The sequence below is a fragment of the Amblyraja radiata genome, chromosome 13, assembly GCF_010909765.2.
Source record: "Amblyraja radiata isolate CabotCenter1 chromosome 13, sAmbRad1.1.pri, whole genome shotgun sequence".
NCBI lineage: Eukaryota > Metazoa > Chordata > Chondrichthyes > Rajiformes > Rajidae > Amblyraja > Amblyraja radiata.
Window position 1 is genome coordinate 11,244,596 of NC_045968.1, and position 18,643 is coordinate 11,263,238.

Genomic DNA, 18,643 nt, shown 5'->3' on the forward strand with positions numbered 1-18,643 from the left:
TATGATCATGGCTGATCATCCAACTCAGTATCCTGTTCTTGCCTTCTCTCCATACCCCCTGATCCCTTTAGCCACAAGGGCCACATCTAACTTCCTCTTAAATATAGCCAATGAAATGGCCTCAACTACCTTCTGTGGCACAGAATTCCAGAGATTCATCACTCTCTGTGTGAAAAATGTTTTCCTCATCTCGGTCCTAAAAGATTTCCCCCTTATCCTTAAACTGTGACCCCTAGTTCTGGACTTCCCCAACATCGGGAACAATCATCCTGCATCTAGCCTGTCCAACCCCTTAAGAATTTTGTACGTTTCTATAAGATCCCCCCTCAATCTTCTAAATTCTAGCGAGTACAAGCCAAGTCTATCCAGTCTTTCTTCATATGAAAGTCCTGACATCCCAGGAATCAGTCTGGTGAACCTTCCCTGTACTCCCTCTATGGCAAGAATGTCTTTCCTCAGATTAGGAGACCAAAACTGTACGCAATAATCCAGGTGTGGTCTCACCAAGACCCTGATGTTTAAAAGCCGAGCCTGAAACATAATATGAACATAAAGCACTTGAATTCTGAAGAAGAGTCCTGTTCCAAAACTATCCATGTTCTCCAGAGATGCTGCCTGACCGGCTGAGATACTCCAACACTCTGTGTCCTTTTATTCAAAATCCTTCTTTTAACCAAAAATCCAATAGTAATGAGGAACATAGCCTTGATGGGCCGAATGGCCTAATTCTTTCCTATCACTTATGACCTTATGACCTTAATTAGGCAGATGATTCAAAGCTTTGTTCCTCTGCACCATTCAGGTCCAAAGAATAAATAATTGAAGGTAGACAAAAGTGCTGGGGAAACTCAACGGGTGCGGCAGCATCTATGGAGCGAAGGAAATAGGCAACGTTTCGGGCCGAAAAACCCTTCTTCATCCAGCTAGTATGTAGGATCATCCTACTGTTGATAAATATAGTTCTGGCATGACTAATGATGATAGGACCGGAATATTTAAAGTAAAGAATGGAGCACGAATTTCCCTGTGGAGTGAAAATATAAATATAAAGAAAATATAAAGAAAATGTCAATTCTTTGAAGAATGAAGGTGTAATTAAACATGTGCCAGTGGACTAGGTTAGATATTTTTATCGTTTTGAAGATGGTCATAGACCTTTGCAATACGTTTCTTGGTTGTGAAGTGAATGAAGATTTACTATGAACCCTTAAAGAGTGGCAACAAGTTCATAAAGGAAGCTGTTAATGTCACATTCAAGTACAGGTACACAACCTTTTAACCGAAAGCCTTGGGACCAGACACTTCTCGGATTTCGGAATTTTTCGGATTTCGGAATGGAAGATTTTTAGCGTAGATTAGGTAGGTAGCGCGGGCGGCTTGAAAAGTCTGGAGCGGCTGCCTCCTCCCCGGAGACCGGGGAATCATTGTAAATCATTGCATAAATGTTAGTCAGTTAGTTTGGAGGGATTTTATGTGGTGGGTGGGAGTGAAGGGGAAAACTTCACTGCGGGCGTCCGGCCACGGGCGGCGCTGGATTTGGAGCTCCACGCAGCCAGGGGTAGAGTTGCCGGGGTCGGAGCTACAACCGGCGCTGCACGCGGCCAGACGCCCGCAACCCCAGCTCCGCGATTTTGGGAGCCGGCGGCCACAGCGCTCCGGAGCTTACTGCACGGCGACCCGGTAAGGCATTGCCCGCTCCCCGCCTCTCCGACCAGGTAGGGGACTAAGAATTAAAGTTTCCCCCTTCACCCCCCCCCCCCACCACATAAAATCCCTCCAAACTAACTGACTAACATTTTAGCAATGATTTACAGATGTTTAAGTGTCTCGCCGGTCTCCGGGGAGGAGGCAGCCGCAACAGTAGTACAGACCTGGGTTGACCGTGGGTCGTTTCGGGTCAAGTTTGGCGCCAAACGCGAGCTTTGGTGTGCAGACGACATCCTGGAAAAAATGTCCGGTTTTCGGAGCTTTTCGGTTTCCGGAATTTCGGATAAAAGGTTGTGCACCTGTATATATTTTTAGATTTATAATCGTAGTATGTGCAGCAGCAAGTAAAATGTTTTCAACCTAGTGTAGATGATACATAGAGACAAAATGCTGGTGTAACTTAGCGGGATAGGCAGCATCTCTGGAGAGAAGGAATGGGTGACGTTTCAAGTTGAGATCCTTCGTCAGATGATGCATGTTGGTCGGTATGGGCAAGTTGGACCGAACGGCCAGCTTCCACGCTGTATGACTCTACAACTAACTCAAAAAACGTACCCTCCGTGAGATATTAATTTTGTACGAGATAATAATTGCAATAAAATATTTATTGTTTTGTAATATTTACCAAATCTACACATCGCCTGTTGGTGCATCATTGGGATTTCCACAACAGAGCCACCCTCCTTGTAAAACTCCATCAGTCTTGTGTTCTGTGAATTAAATGGATGTTTCCATCTCCCCTTGAAGTAAATGGCGTTAACCAAAATTAGTTTTGTAAGTGGGCTGAAAGAATGACTTGAGACCAAGTTGTTGACTTTGCCTGAAAAATAAAAGACAATTAGATATTTTGTGTGAAAATAACCTAAGATCATAATCGCAGTTTAAGATGACATGTTGGAAAAGGTGCAACCACTAACCATAAGGAAGACCAGGTAGATGTACAGAGTCTCTGGCCCAGAGTAGGGGGATTGATAACCAGAGGACATAGGTTCAAGGTGAAGGGGAAAAGATTTAATAGGAATCCGAGGGGTAACTTTTTCACACGAAGGGTGGTGGGTGTATGGAACAAGCTGCCAGAGGAGGTAGTTGAGGCTGGGACTATCCCATTATTTAAAAAACAGTTGGACAGGTACATGGATAGGACAGGTTTGGAGGGATTTAGACCAAGTGGGACTAGTGTAACTGGGACATTGTTGGCCGGTGTGGGCAAGTTGGGCGAAGGGCCTGTTTCCACACTGTATCACTCTTTGACTATCAAACCCATTGTCCTCAGTTCCTTCTGTACCATGTGATGCTGTGGCGTAGCGGTAGAGTTGCTGCCTCACAGAGGCAGATTCAATCCTGACTACGAGTGCTCTCTGTACGGAGTTCGTACGTTCTCCCCGTGACCTACGTGGGTTTTCTCCGGGTGCTCTGGTTTCCTCCCACACTCCAAAGACGTGCAGGTTTGTAGGTTAATTGGCTTCGGTATAATTGTAAATTGTCCCTGGTGTGTGTAGGATAGTGCCAGTGTGTGGGGGTCGCTGGTCGGCTTGGACTCAGTGGGTTGAGTTCTGCATTGTATCTAATACAGGCTATCTAAATAATAAATTCTAAAGATTCATTTCCTACTCTTTCTGAAGTTTTTCTTTGAATCTGGATATCTCTAAACTAAACATCTTTCTCTCTGGGTATTTATCCAAACTGGAGAAAGCTGCTATGGAACAACACTTTGTCCAGGATAAGAGGTCCATGTCTGGATGGTGGGCCTATTTGATAGTTGGATTGCCTGCAAGGCAAAAGCTTTTTCTCCTAGGGTGGAAATGTCCAATATGAGACGGCATGGCTGTAATGGAGAGGGGGCAAGTTGTTTTACACAGATGCTGGTGGGTGCCTGGAACGCATTGCCATGGTTGATGGTGGAGGCAGACACAATAGTGGCACTTAAGAGGCTTGCACATGGTAGCACAAGGAATAGAGGGACATGGATCATGTGCAGGTGGATGAGATCAAAGACTGACACAAAATGCTGGAGTAACTCAGCAGGACAGGCAGCATCACTGGAGAGAAGGAATGGGTGACATTTTGGGTCGAGACCCTTCTTCAGACTGAGAGTCAGGGGAGAGGAGGGCAGAGATATGGAAGGGTAAGGTGTGAAAACAAGATATCAAAGGGGACGATGACCAAGGAAATGTAGAATGGTACATTGTTAGTTGAGGGGAAGGTGACAACGAGGCATACAATCAGTAATATTTAATCAGGAGGACAGTGAAACTAGTCGGAGAATTAGATGGGGGAGGGACGGAGGGAGAGGAAAAGCAAGGGTTACTTGAAGTTAGAGAAGTCAATGTTCATACCACTGGGGTGTAAGCTGTCCAAGTGAAATATGAGGTGGTGTTTCTCCAATTTGTGTTGGGCTCACTCTGACAGTGGAGGAGGCCCAGGACAGAAAAGTCAGTGTGGGGATGGGAGGGGGAGCTACAGTGTTTGGCAACCGGGAGACTGAGTGGAGGTGTTCAGCGAAACGATCGCCGAGCCTGCGCTTGGTCTCGCCGATGTAGAGAAGTTGACACCTGGAACAGCAGATACAGTAGATGAGGTTGGCAGTGTGTGAATGCTTGGCAAAGTCTCTGACATTCTGTGGGAACTAAATGACTGCTCTCATTGCCATAAGATAACACTGGATAAACAACTCACTAATTCTGTCTGTGGGAAACACGCAGATGCATTGGGTCCTTAAAATTTCACTTTTTTGAATTTTTCTCATTTCTTTTGCGGCAGGTCTAACGCGCTTTAGAATGAATGTGTAAATTGAATTTTAAGTTGAATTACATAATTAGCTGACACAGCAAAAAAACAATATTAATCATGTAGAAATAAGAACGCAAATGCTTAGAATAAAAATGACAATAGACAATAGGTGCAGGAGTAGGCCATTCGGCCCTTCGAGCGAGCACTGCCATTCACTGTGATCATGGGTGATCATCCACAATCAGTTATCAACATAGCTAAACATAGCCAAGCATAGCTAAATTATACCTAATCCCAGATAGAAAACCAACCATCTTAGTTTAGTTTAGTTTAAAGATACAGCACGGAAACAGGCCCTTCAGCCCACCGAGTCCATGCTGGTCAACATTCACGCATCCACTTTTTCCATCCTACACAGTAGGGACAATTTACAGAAGCCAATTAACCTACAAACATGTACAGTACGTCTATGGAGTGTGGGAGGAAACCGGAGCTCCCGAAGAAAACCCACGCAGGCCACGTGGAGAACGTACAAACTCCGTACAGACAGCACCCGGAGTTAGGATCGAACTCTCGTCTCTGGTGCTGCAAAGGCAGCAACTCTACCGCTGCTCCACCATGCCGCCCCGACTTCTCCATTTATTATAATGCTATAATTACACTTCAATTATATTAAGAAAAATAAAACTGGCAGCAGAAAATAACTGCCTCTCACCGCTGGTCTGATTAGCTATCCACTTATTAATAATGTTGGCGGTAGACGAGGAATCTTGAAAATTCACTGTCCTGACAGCATTATCAAAGAATTCCTGGATGCCGCCGAGATATTGTTGAGAAAGACTGTATCCGTCTTGAATGTAAAGTGCGTTGGCAAGTTTTAACTGGCATTTCTCACTGTTGGTAGACATGATGCTTGACTGCTTTTTCAACATAGAAAATTCCTCCCCTAAAATTAGAATCACAGTACTTGAGAATGTAGCAGATATTGAAAAATAAACAAGCATGCATTTTGTATATTCGTAAAAGGACAGCAATTATTCATGCAATTGCAAGTTTACTTTCACATAGATTGTGGGGACACGAGGGAACTGCAGGTGCTGGAACTTTGATCAAAATTAAAAAGTGCTGGAGGAACTCAACGGGCCAGGCAGCATTTCATAAGTTCATAAGTCATAGGAGTGGAATTTGGCCATTTGACCCATCGAGTCTACCCCACCATCAATCTTGGCTGATCTATCTTTCCCTCGCAACCCCATTCTCCTGCCTTCTTCCCCTAACCCCTGACACCCGTACTAATCAAGGGAAGGGGACAGAATGGAGGGAAAGGACAGGCAATTTTTCAGGCCAGTCCGAAGAAGGATTGCGACACAAACCATTGCCTGTCCACAGAAGCTGCCTGACAACATTGAGACCCTCCAGCATTTTGTGTTATGCTCAATATCGGTCCTGTTCTTGACGATTGGCAGATTAGTTTCTGGTTGAAAGATCACTGACCTGAAATGTTACCTCCATTTCTCTCTTCATTGATAGTAATAATAAAGATTATTACTCGATGTTAATCTTCATTGGTTTATTTAATCAAGTAAAACATTGAGTATTTCCAGCATTTTCTGTCTTTTATGCCAATTCGCGCCATCAACAGTTTTTATTTGCTTGTTTTACCTACCGTCTGGAGGCCAAGGAAAGAGCATTCACATCGTGGCCCTGTTTCCACCAATCTTTCCACCACCACGTACAAGAAGCTCAAGAAGCGACAAGTCAGACACCATTGTATGCAGATGCCCAGAGGTGTGTTCCGCTCCGTACGAACAACTTCTAATCTTGTGTGTGGACTCGATAAGGAGAAGAAGAACCTACCTTCTTGTCCTTTATCAAAGTGTAAACCTTTCCGTAACTGCTGTAAAGTTGTTCCTCTCCCACCCAGTGCCACCATCGCGAGGCCAACGCTGATAGATGTGGGTGAACAAAGAATATTTCCCTTCTTCCTCACCGAGCGAACAGCATGGTAGAGATCGACTGTAAATCCCATTGTAATATCACCGTGAAGAGAGGCCGAACTGCAATACGCCATCTCTGCGCAGAGCAAGAGCAGACTACCCAACAATAATATTCTCATCACTGTGGAAAAAATATAAAGAAGACACTTCAACATGCGCTGCTAAAAATTCAGCTTCTCTGCAATGAACAGGTCCGTATAGAATGTGGGGAGATAGATCAGCCATGATTGAATGGCGGAGTAGACTTGATGGTCTGAATGGCCTAAGTCTGCTCCTATCACTTATTTCTGCACAACTTATCACTGCGCAACTTATTTTCACTTCAGGCATTTTTAGAACTACTTCTGAACGAGCAGAAATGGAGGCGAGAATGCTGTAACTGCGAAACAACTCTAAATCCAAATGGCGTATCTGAATCTGTTCAACTGTAAATTTAAGAGGTCATTAATTCTACACAGTGCAGTCAACGCATATTACAAACATAACGCTAACAGAAGTAATATACATACAAATACTTCGTTTAATATTCCTCTACCTGTTGACAGCATACTTGCTTTGATATTATGACCCACCAGGCAGCTTTTGGCTTTCTTGTCAGCAATGTCTAATGCTAGTAAAGTATTAATTCCCAGGTACCTGTTACATAGGAGATTTCAAGGGCATAAACACAGAAGCAGATTTATTTCTGTCAGTAACATGCAACCTTCAAAGTAGAAATGGCAGGAAAACAAGGACATTGAATCATAGGAAACAGGCCGTTCGTCCCCACGCGTCCACGTCAACCAAGATGCCCCATCTAGACTGAGTTTATTGCCACATGTACCGAGGTACAGTGGAAAGCTTTTGTTGCATGCTAACCGGTCAGCAGAAAGGTGAGGTATAAATGTTGTCAATAGAAGGGAGGATAGTTTGTGTGATGGCCGGAGTTACACAGAATTACAGAGATACACAGAGTTACACAGAGTTTCTGCAAGTGTAGGGCATTTATCTCAAGGTCCCTCTAGCACAGACTGCCAGGAATGAGTGGGTTAACATACGATGAGCGTTTGACGGCACTGGGCCTCTACTCGCTGGAGTTTAGAACAGGGGTCGTCAACTTTGTTCTGTATAGGGGCCAGGACGCATGTCTGTGAACGGATGGCGGGCCACATCTATCACGTGTTCACATGGATCCCGCCCCTTCGAGGACGCCACCCGGAGCACTGGCCCCTAGTTACGGGCGCTCACGTACATGGTGTACCTACGGACCATTGCCTTGGCTCTGTCCTGAAGGTGGTGGCTCAAATACTCACACTCGCACGTCCCCATCCTATTGACAACCCCGATCCCGATAGTGAAGCCCAGACACAGAAGGTGCGCGGCTGTGCTGGCAGCTTTGCGCAGGATGCGGTACAGCCAGAGCTCGGAGCTCGGCCGCGCTCGGAGGCTCCGCCATTGCGGCCGCCAGCACAGGCCTCCTTGCGTCACCGTGCCTGGGCGCCGCGGCCTCGGGCCCGGGAGGTACCGGAGATGATGGAAGTCTGCGGGCCGGATGATTTCGGGTTGCGGGCCGCATTCGGCCCAGGGGCCATAGGTTGCAGGCCCCTGGTTTCGAAGAATAATGGGGACCTCATTGAAACGTATCGAATAGTGAAAGGCTTGGATAGAGTGGATGTGGGGAGGATGTTTCTACAAGTGGGAGAGTCTAGGACAAGAGGTCATAGCCTCAAAATCAAAGGGCGTTCCAGTAGGAAGGAGATGAGAAGGAATTTCATTAGTCAGAGGGTGTTGAATCTGTGGAATTCTTTGCCACTGAAGGCTGTGGAGGCCAAGTCAATGGATATTTTAAAGCCAGAGAGATAGATCCTTGATTAGTACGGGTGTCAGAGGTTATGGGGAGAGGGCAGGAGAATGGGGTTAGGAGGGAGAGATAGATCAACCATGATTGAATGGTGGTTGACTTGATGGGCCGAATGGCCTAATTCTGTTGCTATCACTTATGACCCTATGACAGAGAGTTGGAGGCATCCAGCGTGGAACTCAGTTTGCTGAACAATGGAAAATCATCAACATTAATTCCCAGGTTTTCCCATAAAAAGATTTGCCACACATCACTATTAAAAAAATATCTAATATTTATTTAAACAATATTTGAAAACATCAAGGTACAATTTTTAAAACTACAAAATGCTGATTCAATTTTTAATAGGGAAAACCAGAGTGAAATTAAACAAATAACTAGATGCATAAAATAATCTATATTTTATTGTCAAAGCTGCCACAGCCAGACATAAAAACAGTTTTTATCCACGAGGAGTTGCTCTACTCAGCAGCCAAAAATCTGTAGCCTCCCTTTGATCTGGTATTTTGTTGGTTCACATGCTTGATCAATGGTGCTTTATCATTAATGTCTTATTATTATTAATGTTTAGTGTTTTCTGAGTTATTCGTAACTGTCATTGTATGTCATGTTGTTACTTGTGGGTGGAGCACCAAGGCAAATTCCTTGTATGTGAATACTTGGCCAATAAACTTACTTACTTTAGGATATTCTGCAAGAAGAAAATCATTCTTTAATAGATTGATCTTAGCCCAGAGTACATCTTAATATTCTAATACACGCAAGTGAAAAGCAGCGGAATTCTAAAAAATGTAATTTTAAAAAAAATTCACAGTTAATTATTATATTAAGGAAATACCCGATTATTCAGTTTTCAACCAATCATTGCAAATTCTGCATGAAGCCAGGACAGAGAGTGACAATGTGTGGGAAGGAACTGCAGATTCTGCTTTACACTGAAGATGGACACAAAATGCTGGAGTAACTCAGCGGGACGGGCAGCATCTCTGGAGAGAAGGAATGGGTGACATTTTGGGACCCGAGCATTTTGAACAAGTGTCTCGACCCGAAACGTCACCGATTCCTTCTCTCCAGAGATGCTGCCTGTCCCGCTGAGTTACTCCAGCATTTTGGATCTATCTTCAGAAAGTAACAATATTCATTTTCACATGAAATGATCGAAGACGTTTGATTAACTTAATTCATTCATAGTAGTTATGTTCAATGAAGTGCGATTTAAGGAAAGGATTTCTTGAAGTTCTTCTACTTCATAGTATTCTCTCTTCTTCTGGATATAAATGTCACCGCTTCCCCAGCTTGTTTTCTGGAGCAATCTCTTGGAGTTGTCTGTTATGAAGAAGCAGATTTCAATTTAATTTTATCATGACGGCAAGAGGTATATGGATTTACTTTTTATCAATTACATTTTTTTAAATATCGAACGTTTGCAGGTCACAGATTTTTAAGTTTACTTGTTGCGTACTTTAACTAGTTTAGAGATGCAGTGCGGAAACAGGCCCTTCGACCCACCGAGTCTGCGCTGACCAGAGGTAGTACACCAGCACTATCCTACACACACACACACTAGGGACAATTTACAATTTTCACCAAAGCAAATTAACCTACAAACCCGTACGTCTTTGGAGTGTGGGAGGAAACCGGAGCACCCAGGGAACACACACGCGGTCACAGTGAGAACGTACAAACCCCGTACAGACAGCACCAGCAGCAGTCAGGACAAGTGTTACAGTACAAAGTTTACCAACCTTGCTTTCAGTCTGGGCCCGTCCCCATTTGCTTTTGCTTTTATTACATTTAAATCTTCCTTGTGCAGGAGGTTTATTTTTTTTTCACGATCCAGCAACTCTTTAGGAAACAGGCTCTTCTCATCAAAAGCTACTTTTAAAGCTGTTAATTAAATGAGAATGATAGATAATCCTTGTTGGAGTAATACAAAGTTGCGTTGTACTAACATTAAGAACAATTGATACAGTTCTGCCTCCATTCATGATGCTAAATATCTAAATAAAAAATGTTCGAGAAAACACATATTTTTATTGCAGTAAACCTTTTACCAATTTTTAAGAGTAATTGCCAGTTTGTCTTTATAATCTTATGTTGCGTGACATTTTAATTGAATATAATTGTCCATTAATTTCACATTATCCACCACATTGAACAGCAGGCATGTGCTTAGAATAAGATCCATATGCATTATTTATTTAAAGCGCTTGAGGTTTACATTCAAACCATAATTTTAACCCTTTCAAGAGTCAAGAGTGTTTTATTGTCATTTGTTCCAAAACGGAACAATGAAATTCTTACTTGCAGCGGCACAACAGATATGTAAACATGTACGCAAAAAGTCCGGAAGTCGGCTATGGGAACGGATCTGATGCCTCCGGCCAGGCCGGAGTTCCAGAGCCCCCGGCCGCGGGGGTCAAATCCGACCCACCGATTGCCGCGGAAGTCCCGATGAGGTCGATATCGGCCGCCTCACCCGGCCTAGGTGCCACATTTTCGGGGGGGGGGGGGGGACACTTCAAGTGCATCCTCGTAATTTTGTCTGGATTAGAGGCTGGAAAATCGGTATTCGATCTGTACTCTGTACCATGTAACTGAGTTAAGACAAGACGCCGCTTTACTGTGGGGACACATTGCAAGCAGTGCAACAGCAAAGAATCTTGAGCAAAGCAAAATGTACTGGAGGAACTCAGCGGGTCAGGCAGCATCTGTGGAGGGAATGGACAGGCTAAAGAATTCCAACCTGAAAGACCTCCTATCCAATTACTCCACAGATGCCACCTGACCTGCTGAGCCCAATTAGCCCATTATTTGTTATTAGCCCATTATCTATTATTTGCACTTTATCAGTTTATTTATTCATGTGCGTATATATTTATATAATGGTATATGGACACACTGATCTGTTTTGTAGTCAATGCCTACTATGTTCTGTTGTGCTGAAGCAAAGCAAGAATTTCATTGTCCTATCAGGGACACATGACAATAAACTCACTTGAACTTGAACTACTCCAGTACTTTGTGTTTCGCTTGTTAATTAGCAGATTGTGAATTAATTAAGCCAGCCGTTTAATACCACTCATGCTAAATGACGATTCATTAAATACATACATTAAGTAATGTATTCTGAATGCAACACTTTAATTCAAAGCTAATAAGCATATCTGCACACATAACTAAATATATTATTCAGTTAAATTTACAGCCACAATTAAAAGCTCCTACTGAAATATTTCACATATTCCATTATATTTTCTCTGCCTCTTATTTCTAAAATTAAAATTTTTTCCACAAATGCTTGCTATTGAACTTCTAATTTAGTTTAGAGATACAGCCCAGACACAGGCCCGTCGGCCCACCGTGACTGCGCCAACCAGCGATCGCGCACACTGACACGATCCCACACACACTAAGGATTTACAATTTGCAACTATATAATTTACAATTATACCAAGCCAATTAACCTACAAACCTACAAACTTACACGTCCTTGGAATGTGGGAGGAAACCGGAGATCCCAAAGAAAACCCACGCGGTCACAGGGAGAACGGACAAACTCCGTACTGACAGCACCCGTAGTCAGGATCTAACCCAGCGCTGTAAGGCAGCAATTCTACGTACCACTGTGCCACCCTTTTAGACTTGATAAAAACTCAGACTTGCATTTGAAACATGATTAAAGACTAAATTGGTCTTACTTTCAGGAGCTGTAGGAAATATCTGTTTCTCGTTATAATCCTCCTCCGTCTTCCCATCGAAATATTTATGGGGGTTCTGCAGAAAGTCTGGCTTTGTCAAGTCTATAATTTTCTCCAAATCTTCCATATGCAGGGAACTGAATGTCCCTGTAAAAGAATTCCAATGTAAGAATATTATCAAATGTCTCACATTTGTATTATGGTTCAATATAAATCTTAATATAGGTTTATTGTCACCAGGGTGTAATGAATTTCCTTGTTCATGTGAAGGTCAGACATGCAGGATGGACAAATATAACCATAAATAACAATGACGAGTGGAAATATCGGCTCGATCTCTGAGGAGGGATGTGCTGCCACTGGAGAGGGTCTAGAGGATGTTTAGAGGAATAATCCTGGGGATAACGCAAGATGAGCGTTTGATGGCACTGGGCCTCCACTCGCTGAAGTGTAGAAGGATGAGGGGGCACCTCGTTAAAACTTACTGAATAGTGAAAGGCCTGGATAGAGTGGATGTGGGGCGGATGTTTCCACTAGTGGGAAAGTCCAGGACCAGAGGGCACAGCCTCAGAGTAGAGACATACCATTAGAATGGAGATGAGGGATTTCTTTAACAAGAGGGTGGTGAATCAGTGGAATCCATTGCCACAGACGGCTGTGGAGGACGTGTTATTGGGTATTTTTAAAGCGGAGATTGACAGATTCTAAATTATAGACAATAGACAATAGGTGCAGAAGTAGGCCATTTGGCCCTGCAAGCCAGCACCGCCATTCAATGTGATCACGGCTGATCATCCACAACCAGTATCCCGTTCCTGCCTTCTCCCCATATCTCTGACCGCAATCTTTAATGGTGTCAAAGGTTATGGGGACAAGGCAGGAGAATGGGATTGACGGGGAATGATAGATCAGCCATGATTGAATGGCGGAGTAGACTCAATGGGCCGAATGGTCTAATTCTGCCCCAATGACATACAAATTTTTGGTGTAGTAATCTGAAGTAGTGCTAAAAAGTATTTAAGAACAATAATGGACCAACCAAATGAAGTTAAGAATAAAAGTATACGGCAGAGGTGCGTATGAAAGAGGCTTCTGATAACAATGGGGAGGAAAGCTAATCTTAAGTCTAGACGTCTGATCTTTAATGTATCTTCTTGGCCTTCCTGATGCACGGCACTGTGAAGATGGACTGAATGTAAGCAAGGGAGGAGTCTGTGCTGGAATGTGCCGAGTTCACCACTCTATGCAGTTTGAGGTGATCAAGAACGGACCAGTTAATACACCTGGCTGAGATCCATCCCGTCAATATTTTCTATAATTAGATCTGTAGAATTACAGTGGATGTTCTGAATCTTCTCAGATGTCAGAGGAAGTAAATACGCTGATGCACGTTCTTGATCAGCGCACAAGTGTGGGAGAAGTTAGGTTGCTGGTGAAATGGACTCCGAGGTACTTAAAAACTATTGACTATTGAAACTATTGGAACTACAGCAACACCCTTGATGAGGATATAATTAATCCACTCGCTCAACTAAGGTCAACAACCAATTCTTTCAGTAGATGCTGGTTTATACCAAAGATAGATGCAAAATTCTAGAGTAACTCAGCAGATCAGTCAGCATCGATGGAGGGAAAAGATGGGTGACATTCTGGGTCTCGACCCGAAACGTCACCTATCCTTTTTCTCCAGAGGTGCCGCTTGGCCCGCTGAGTTACTCCAGCACTTTGTGTCTACCTTCAACCAAGTCTTTCAGCTTGCTGACGTTATGGGCTTGCTGTTCAGACAACATCACACCTGACCCTCCATCTCCTCCCTGTACTATTATGGTTGTGAATTGTGAGTTCATCTTTTAAAAGGTTCAGCGAAATTCTGACAGATCAGCTCTAATAAGGCAAGATACGGTAGTGGAAGATGATGCCCACACAGTGGCCTTACCAATCGGGCTCTGTACTTTCTCCCAAGTACAGAGCTGAGGTCTCGGTCTTCTCTGGATTCTGCTTTCCCTAAATGTTTTGCCCAATACTGTAGTTTGCCATATATCCACCCTGAAAAATACAATTGCTTAAAAACTAAGAAGCAGATTGAGAATACAATTACTTATTTAATCATCAAAACACTTTAGATCATTTCATTTGGTTTGGTCATGTGACAACAGGAATAAGAGAGGCAGTGGTCTTTCAATAGACAATAGACAATAGACAACAGACAACAGGCAACAGACAATAGGTGCAGGAGTAGGCCATTCAGCCTTTCGAGTCAGCACCACCATTCATTGTGATCATGGCTGATCATCCCCAATCAGTACACTGTTCCTGCCTTCTCCCCATATCCACTGACTCCGCTATCTCCAAGAGCCCTATCTAGCTCTCTCTTGAAAGTATCCAGAGAACCGGCCTCCACCGCCCTCTGAGGCAGAGAATTCCACACTCGATGGGCCAAAGGGCCTGATTCCATGCTGTACCTCTCGGCAAACCTAAACCCGATTGCTAGCATTTATTTCGAGAGGACTTGAATACAAAAACAGGGATGTAATGCTGAGGCTCTATAAGGCGCTGGTAAGGCCACATTCTAAGTACCATATCCGAGGAGGGATGTGCTGGCTCTGGAGAGGGTCCAGAGGAGGTTTACAAGAATGATCCCAGGAATGGGTAGGTTAACATATGACGTGCATCTGTCAGCACTGGGCCTGTACTCGCTGGAGTTTAGAAGAATGTGGGGGGGACCTCATTGAAACTTACAGAATAGTGTAAGGCTTGTATAGAGTGGATTTGGGGAACATGTTTCCACTAGTGGGAGAGTCTAAGACTAGAGGCCATAGCCTCAGAATAAAAGGACGTTCTTTTAGGAAACAGATGAGGAGAAATTTCTTTAGTCAGAGGATGGTGAATCTGTGGAATTCTTTGCCACAGAAGACTGTGAAGGCAAAGTCAGTGGATATATTTAAGGCAGAGATAGATAGATTCTTGATTAGTACGGGTGCCAGAGGTTATGAGGAGCAGGCAGGAGAATGGGGTTAGGAGGGAGAGATAGATCAACCATGATTAAATGGAATAGACTTGATGGGCCGAATGGCCTAATTTTACTCCAATGATCTATTAAATAAATGACTTTGTCAGCAACATGTTCTTCTCCCACCAGTATTGTGTTATAATGAACTCACCTGCTGTTTGAATCAATATCCTCCTCCATAAGAGAGGCATCGTCTATGGTCACTGATGGACACACTTTACTTCTCTTGGGTTTCTGATTGGGGGTCTTCTCTTCTTTGGGGGGCAACTTTATCACGGGGGGCGGCGAACGTTTACCAATCCGCCAATGTTCATCCTGAAGTCAAAGCTTCAAATTAGACGTGTTACTCAACATTCAGTGTAAATAAGATCAAATTTAGTTTGGTTTATTATCACGTGTACTGAGGTTCAGTGAAAAGCTTTTGTTGCCTGCCCAACCAGTCAGCGGAAACATAGAAACATAGAAAATAGGTGGAGGAGTAGGCCATTCGGCCCTTCGAGCCTGCACCGCCATTCAATATGATCATGGCTGATCATCCAACTCAGTATCCCGTACCTGCCTACTCTCCATACCCCCTGATCCCTTTAGCCACAAGGGCCACATCTAACTCCCTCTTAAATATAGCCAATGAACTGGCCTCAACTACCCTCTGTGGCAGAGAGTTCCAGAGATTCACCACTCTCTGTGTGAAAAATGTTTTTCTCATCTCAGTCCTAAAGGATTTCCCCTCTATTCTTAAGCTGTGACCCCTTTTCCTGGACTTCCCCAACATCGGGAACAATCTTCCTGCATCTAGCCTGTCCAAACCCTTAAGAATTTTGTAAGTTTCTATAAGATCCCCCCTCAATGTAGGAAAAGACTACAAAAAGTAGTCCATCATCGGCTCTGACCTTCCTTCCATCGAGGGGATTTATCGCAGTCACTGCCTCAAAAAGGCTGGCAGTATAATCAAAGACCAACACCATCCTGGCCACACACTTATCTACCTGCTACCTTCAGGTAGAAGGTACAGGAGCCTGAAGACTGCAATAACCAGGTTCAGGAATAGCTACTTCCCCACAGCCATCAGGCTATTAAACCTGGCTCGGACAAAACTCTGATTATTATGAACCCATTTTCTGTTATTTGCACTTTATCAGTTTATTTATTCATGTGTGTATATATTTATATTATGGTATATGGACACACTTATCTGTTTTGTAGTAAATGCCTACTATGTTCTGTGTGCTTAAGCAAAGCAAGAATTTCATTGTCCTATACAGGGACACATGACAATAAACTCACTTGAACTTGATCTCCTAAATTCTAGCGAGTACAAGCCGAGTCTATCCAGTCTTTCTTCATATGAAAGTCCTGACATCCCAGGAATCAGTCTGGTGAACCTTCTCTGCACTCCCTCTATGGCAATAATGTCCTTCCTCATATTTGGAGACCAAAACTGTACGCAATACTCCAGGTGTGGTCTCACCAAGACCCTGTACAACTGCAGTAGAACCTGCCTGCTCCTATACTCAAATCCCTTTGCTATGAATGCTAGGAAAGACTATACATGATTACAATCGAGCCCTCCACCGCGTGTAGATACAGGATAAAGGGAATACTATGAATAACGTTTAGTGCAGAATAAAGCCTGTAAAGTCTGATCAAAGATAGGCCGAGGGTCTCCAATGAGGCAGATAGTAGTTCAGGACTGCCCTCCAGTTGATGATTGGATGGTTCAGTTGCCTGACAACAGCCGGGAAGAAACTGCCCCTGAATCTGGAGGTGTGCGTGATCTTATAGGGGTACGTACAAAATCATCAGAGGAATAGATCGGGTAGATGCACAGAGTTAACCTGAGCGTTGAATTAAGGAAGAAATCATTTGTACCTGTCCAAATACACCAATTACTGATCCAGAAATGTAACTGAGAACGAGACTGCAGTCGGCTGCCGCAGAGAGAATGAGCAATTGGCCGTCTTGTGTACACGTTTCAAGGTGGTTTACACAATCTGAATGAGGTTGTATTGCAGCCACCATTGGTGGGAGTTGTGTCATGACGACATCACTGTAATTCAGGCAGTAGTCCTGATCAGAAACAAACAGAAACATCACATGCAGCGTCATTCCTTTCAGCAGGAGTAAAGGGATAACGGTTGTTTTATATTCTTTGATTTTTGGAGCATGGAAACAGGCCCTTTGACTCACTGAGTCCACGCCGACCATCGATCCCCGATTCACACTACTATATTATCCCACTTTCGTATCCACTCCCTGCACATTCATGGAGTGGCAGGCAACAGAGCATGAAAACACACCCTTCGGCCCAACTTGCCCATGCGGACCAAGATGCCCCATCTACACTAGTCCAATTCGGGGCAATTTTCAGAGGCCAATTAACCTACAAACCCACACCTCTTTGCCTCTGTAGGAAACACACTGGGCCACGGGGTGAACGTGCAAACTCCACGCAACAGACAGCACCCAAGGTCAGGATTGATCCCGGGGCTCTGGCGCTGAGAGGCAGCAGCTCCACCCGCTGCGCCACTCTGCCGCCCGAGAATGTTATCCGAGTGTAACCTTGCTAATCTCCTTGCAAACTGGAGGGAAAATAACATTTCATCAACTTCATCTGGTGAAACGGAAGATCATTAACAAATAACATAGATAAAGTTCAGCCATGATTGAATGGCGGAGTAGACTTGATGGGCTGAATGGCCTCATTCTGTTCCTATCACATGACCTTCGTTTCCCCTAACCATATAATGAAGAAGTCATAGGTGGGTATTTTCTACAGAAATACTAGCTAGAGGTGACTGTGATCTGACGGAGTTAGCATTCAACCCCAAAATAATAATTTTATTATTAATGTTTAATATTTTACGTGTCATTCTTAATTGTTACTGTATGTCGTGTTGTTACTTGTGAGCGGAGCACCAAGGCAAATTCCTTGTATGTGTACATACTTGGCCAATAAACGTATTCAATTCAATTAAGATTACGATCAAAACTGATAATCGCAGAATAAAAACCTTGCACGTAAACTGAAGCAGGTGATAATTCTTTCCGCGGGCGTGGTGGGATCCCTTGCCGGGGATCGCCGGAGAAGAGCTCTGACCGCCGGCCTGCAGCCTACAACATCCTGAAGCCGTGGTCTCTGCTAGGAAAGTGCCGATTCGGGCACTCCAAGCCGCGGAGTGTGTTCAGCCGTCCCGACGTCGGAGTTTGGATCATCCCAACGAGAGGGTCTGTACGCCGTCCGTAGCGGTGACTACGGAGGGTTTATGGCCCCGACCACGGGTGAACAAAGGAGGAGGACTGACTGAACTTTGTTGCCTTCCACCACAGAATGCTGTGGTGGATGTTTGTGTTAAATTCTATTGTGTATTGTGTGTCCTTTTTGAGTGTATCGCTGCTGGCAAATTCATTTCACTGCACCTTCGGGTGCATGCGACGAATAAATTTGACTTTGGCTTTACCTCGATATTCCAAATCTTAATGCAGCCGTTCACGTCTCCTGTGATAAGGAAGCTATTCTTCTTGTCGACCGCCATCACGATGGACAATGCATCAGCGTGTGCGTCAAACTCAGACAGAAGCTGGCATTTAAACGAGTTCCAGAACCGGACAACTCCAGACGCACCGCAGGTCACGAGGTTAGCACCGCCTGAAAATGTAA

The 18,643-nt window shown here is 44.0% G+C and overlaps 2 protein-coding genes across 2 annotated transcripts in view; both read right to left on the reverse strand.

The window, feature by feature from the left end:
* LOC116980122 overlaps positions 1-8,983 on the reverse strand; it is a 78,281-nt gene extending 69,298 nt beyond the window's left edge. Inside the window, exons 1-4 of the mRNA XM_033032232.1 lie at positions 8,955-8,983; positions 6,970-7,070; positions 5,153-5,383; positions 2,333-2,527 (exon numbers count right to left, since the gene is read on the reverse strand). Coding sequence (XP_032888123.1) covers positions 2,333-2,527; positions 5,153-5,383; positions 6,970-7,070; positions 8,955-8,983 — 556 coding nt within the window. The remainder of the gene's footprint in view (positions 1-2,332; positions 2,528-5,152; positions 5,384-6,969; positions 7,071-8,954) is intronic.
* Positions 8,984-9,554: 571 nt separating this feature from the next.
* The window catches only part of wdr49 (WD repeat domain 49), a 37,088-nt gene continuing 27,999 nt past the window's right edge, over positions 9,555-18,643 (reverse strand). The window contains exons 12-18 of the mRNA XM_033032233.1: positions 18,444-18,631; positions 16,855-17,052; positions 15,137-15,300; positions 13,912-14,021; positions 11,976-12,122; positions 10,020-10,161; positions 9,555-9,600 (exon numbers count right to left, since the gene is read on the reverse strand). Of these exons, the coding sequence (XP_032888124.1) occupies positions 9,555-9,600; positions 10,020-10,161; positions 11,976-12,122; positions 13,912-14,021; positions 15,137-15,300; positions 16,855-17,052; positions 18,444-18,631 (995 nt within the window). The remainder of the gene's footprint in view (positions 9,601-10,019; positions 10,162-11,975; positions 12,123-13,911; positions 14,022-15,136; positions 15,301-16,854; positions 17,053-18,443; positions 18,632-18,643) is intronic.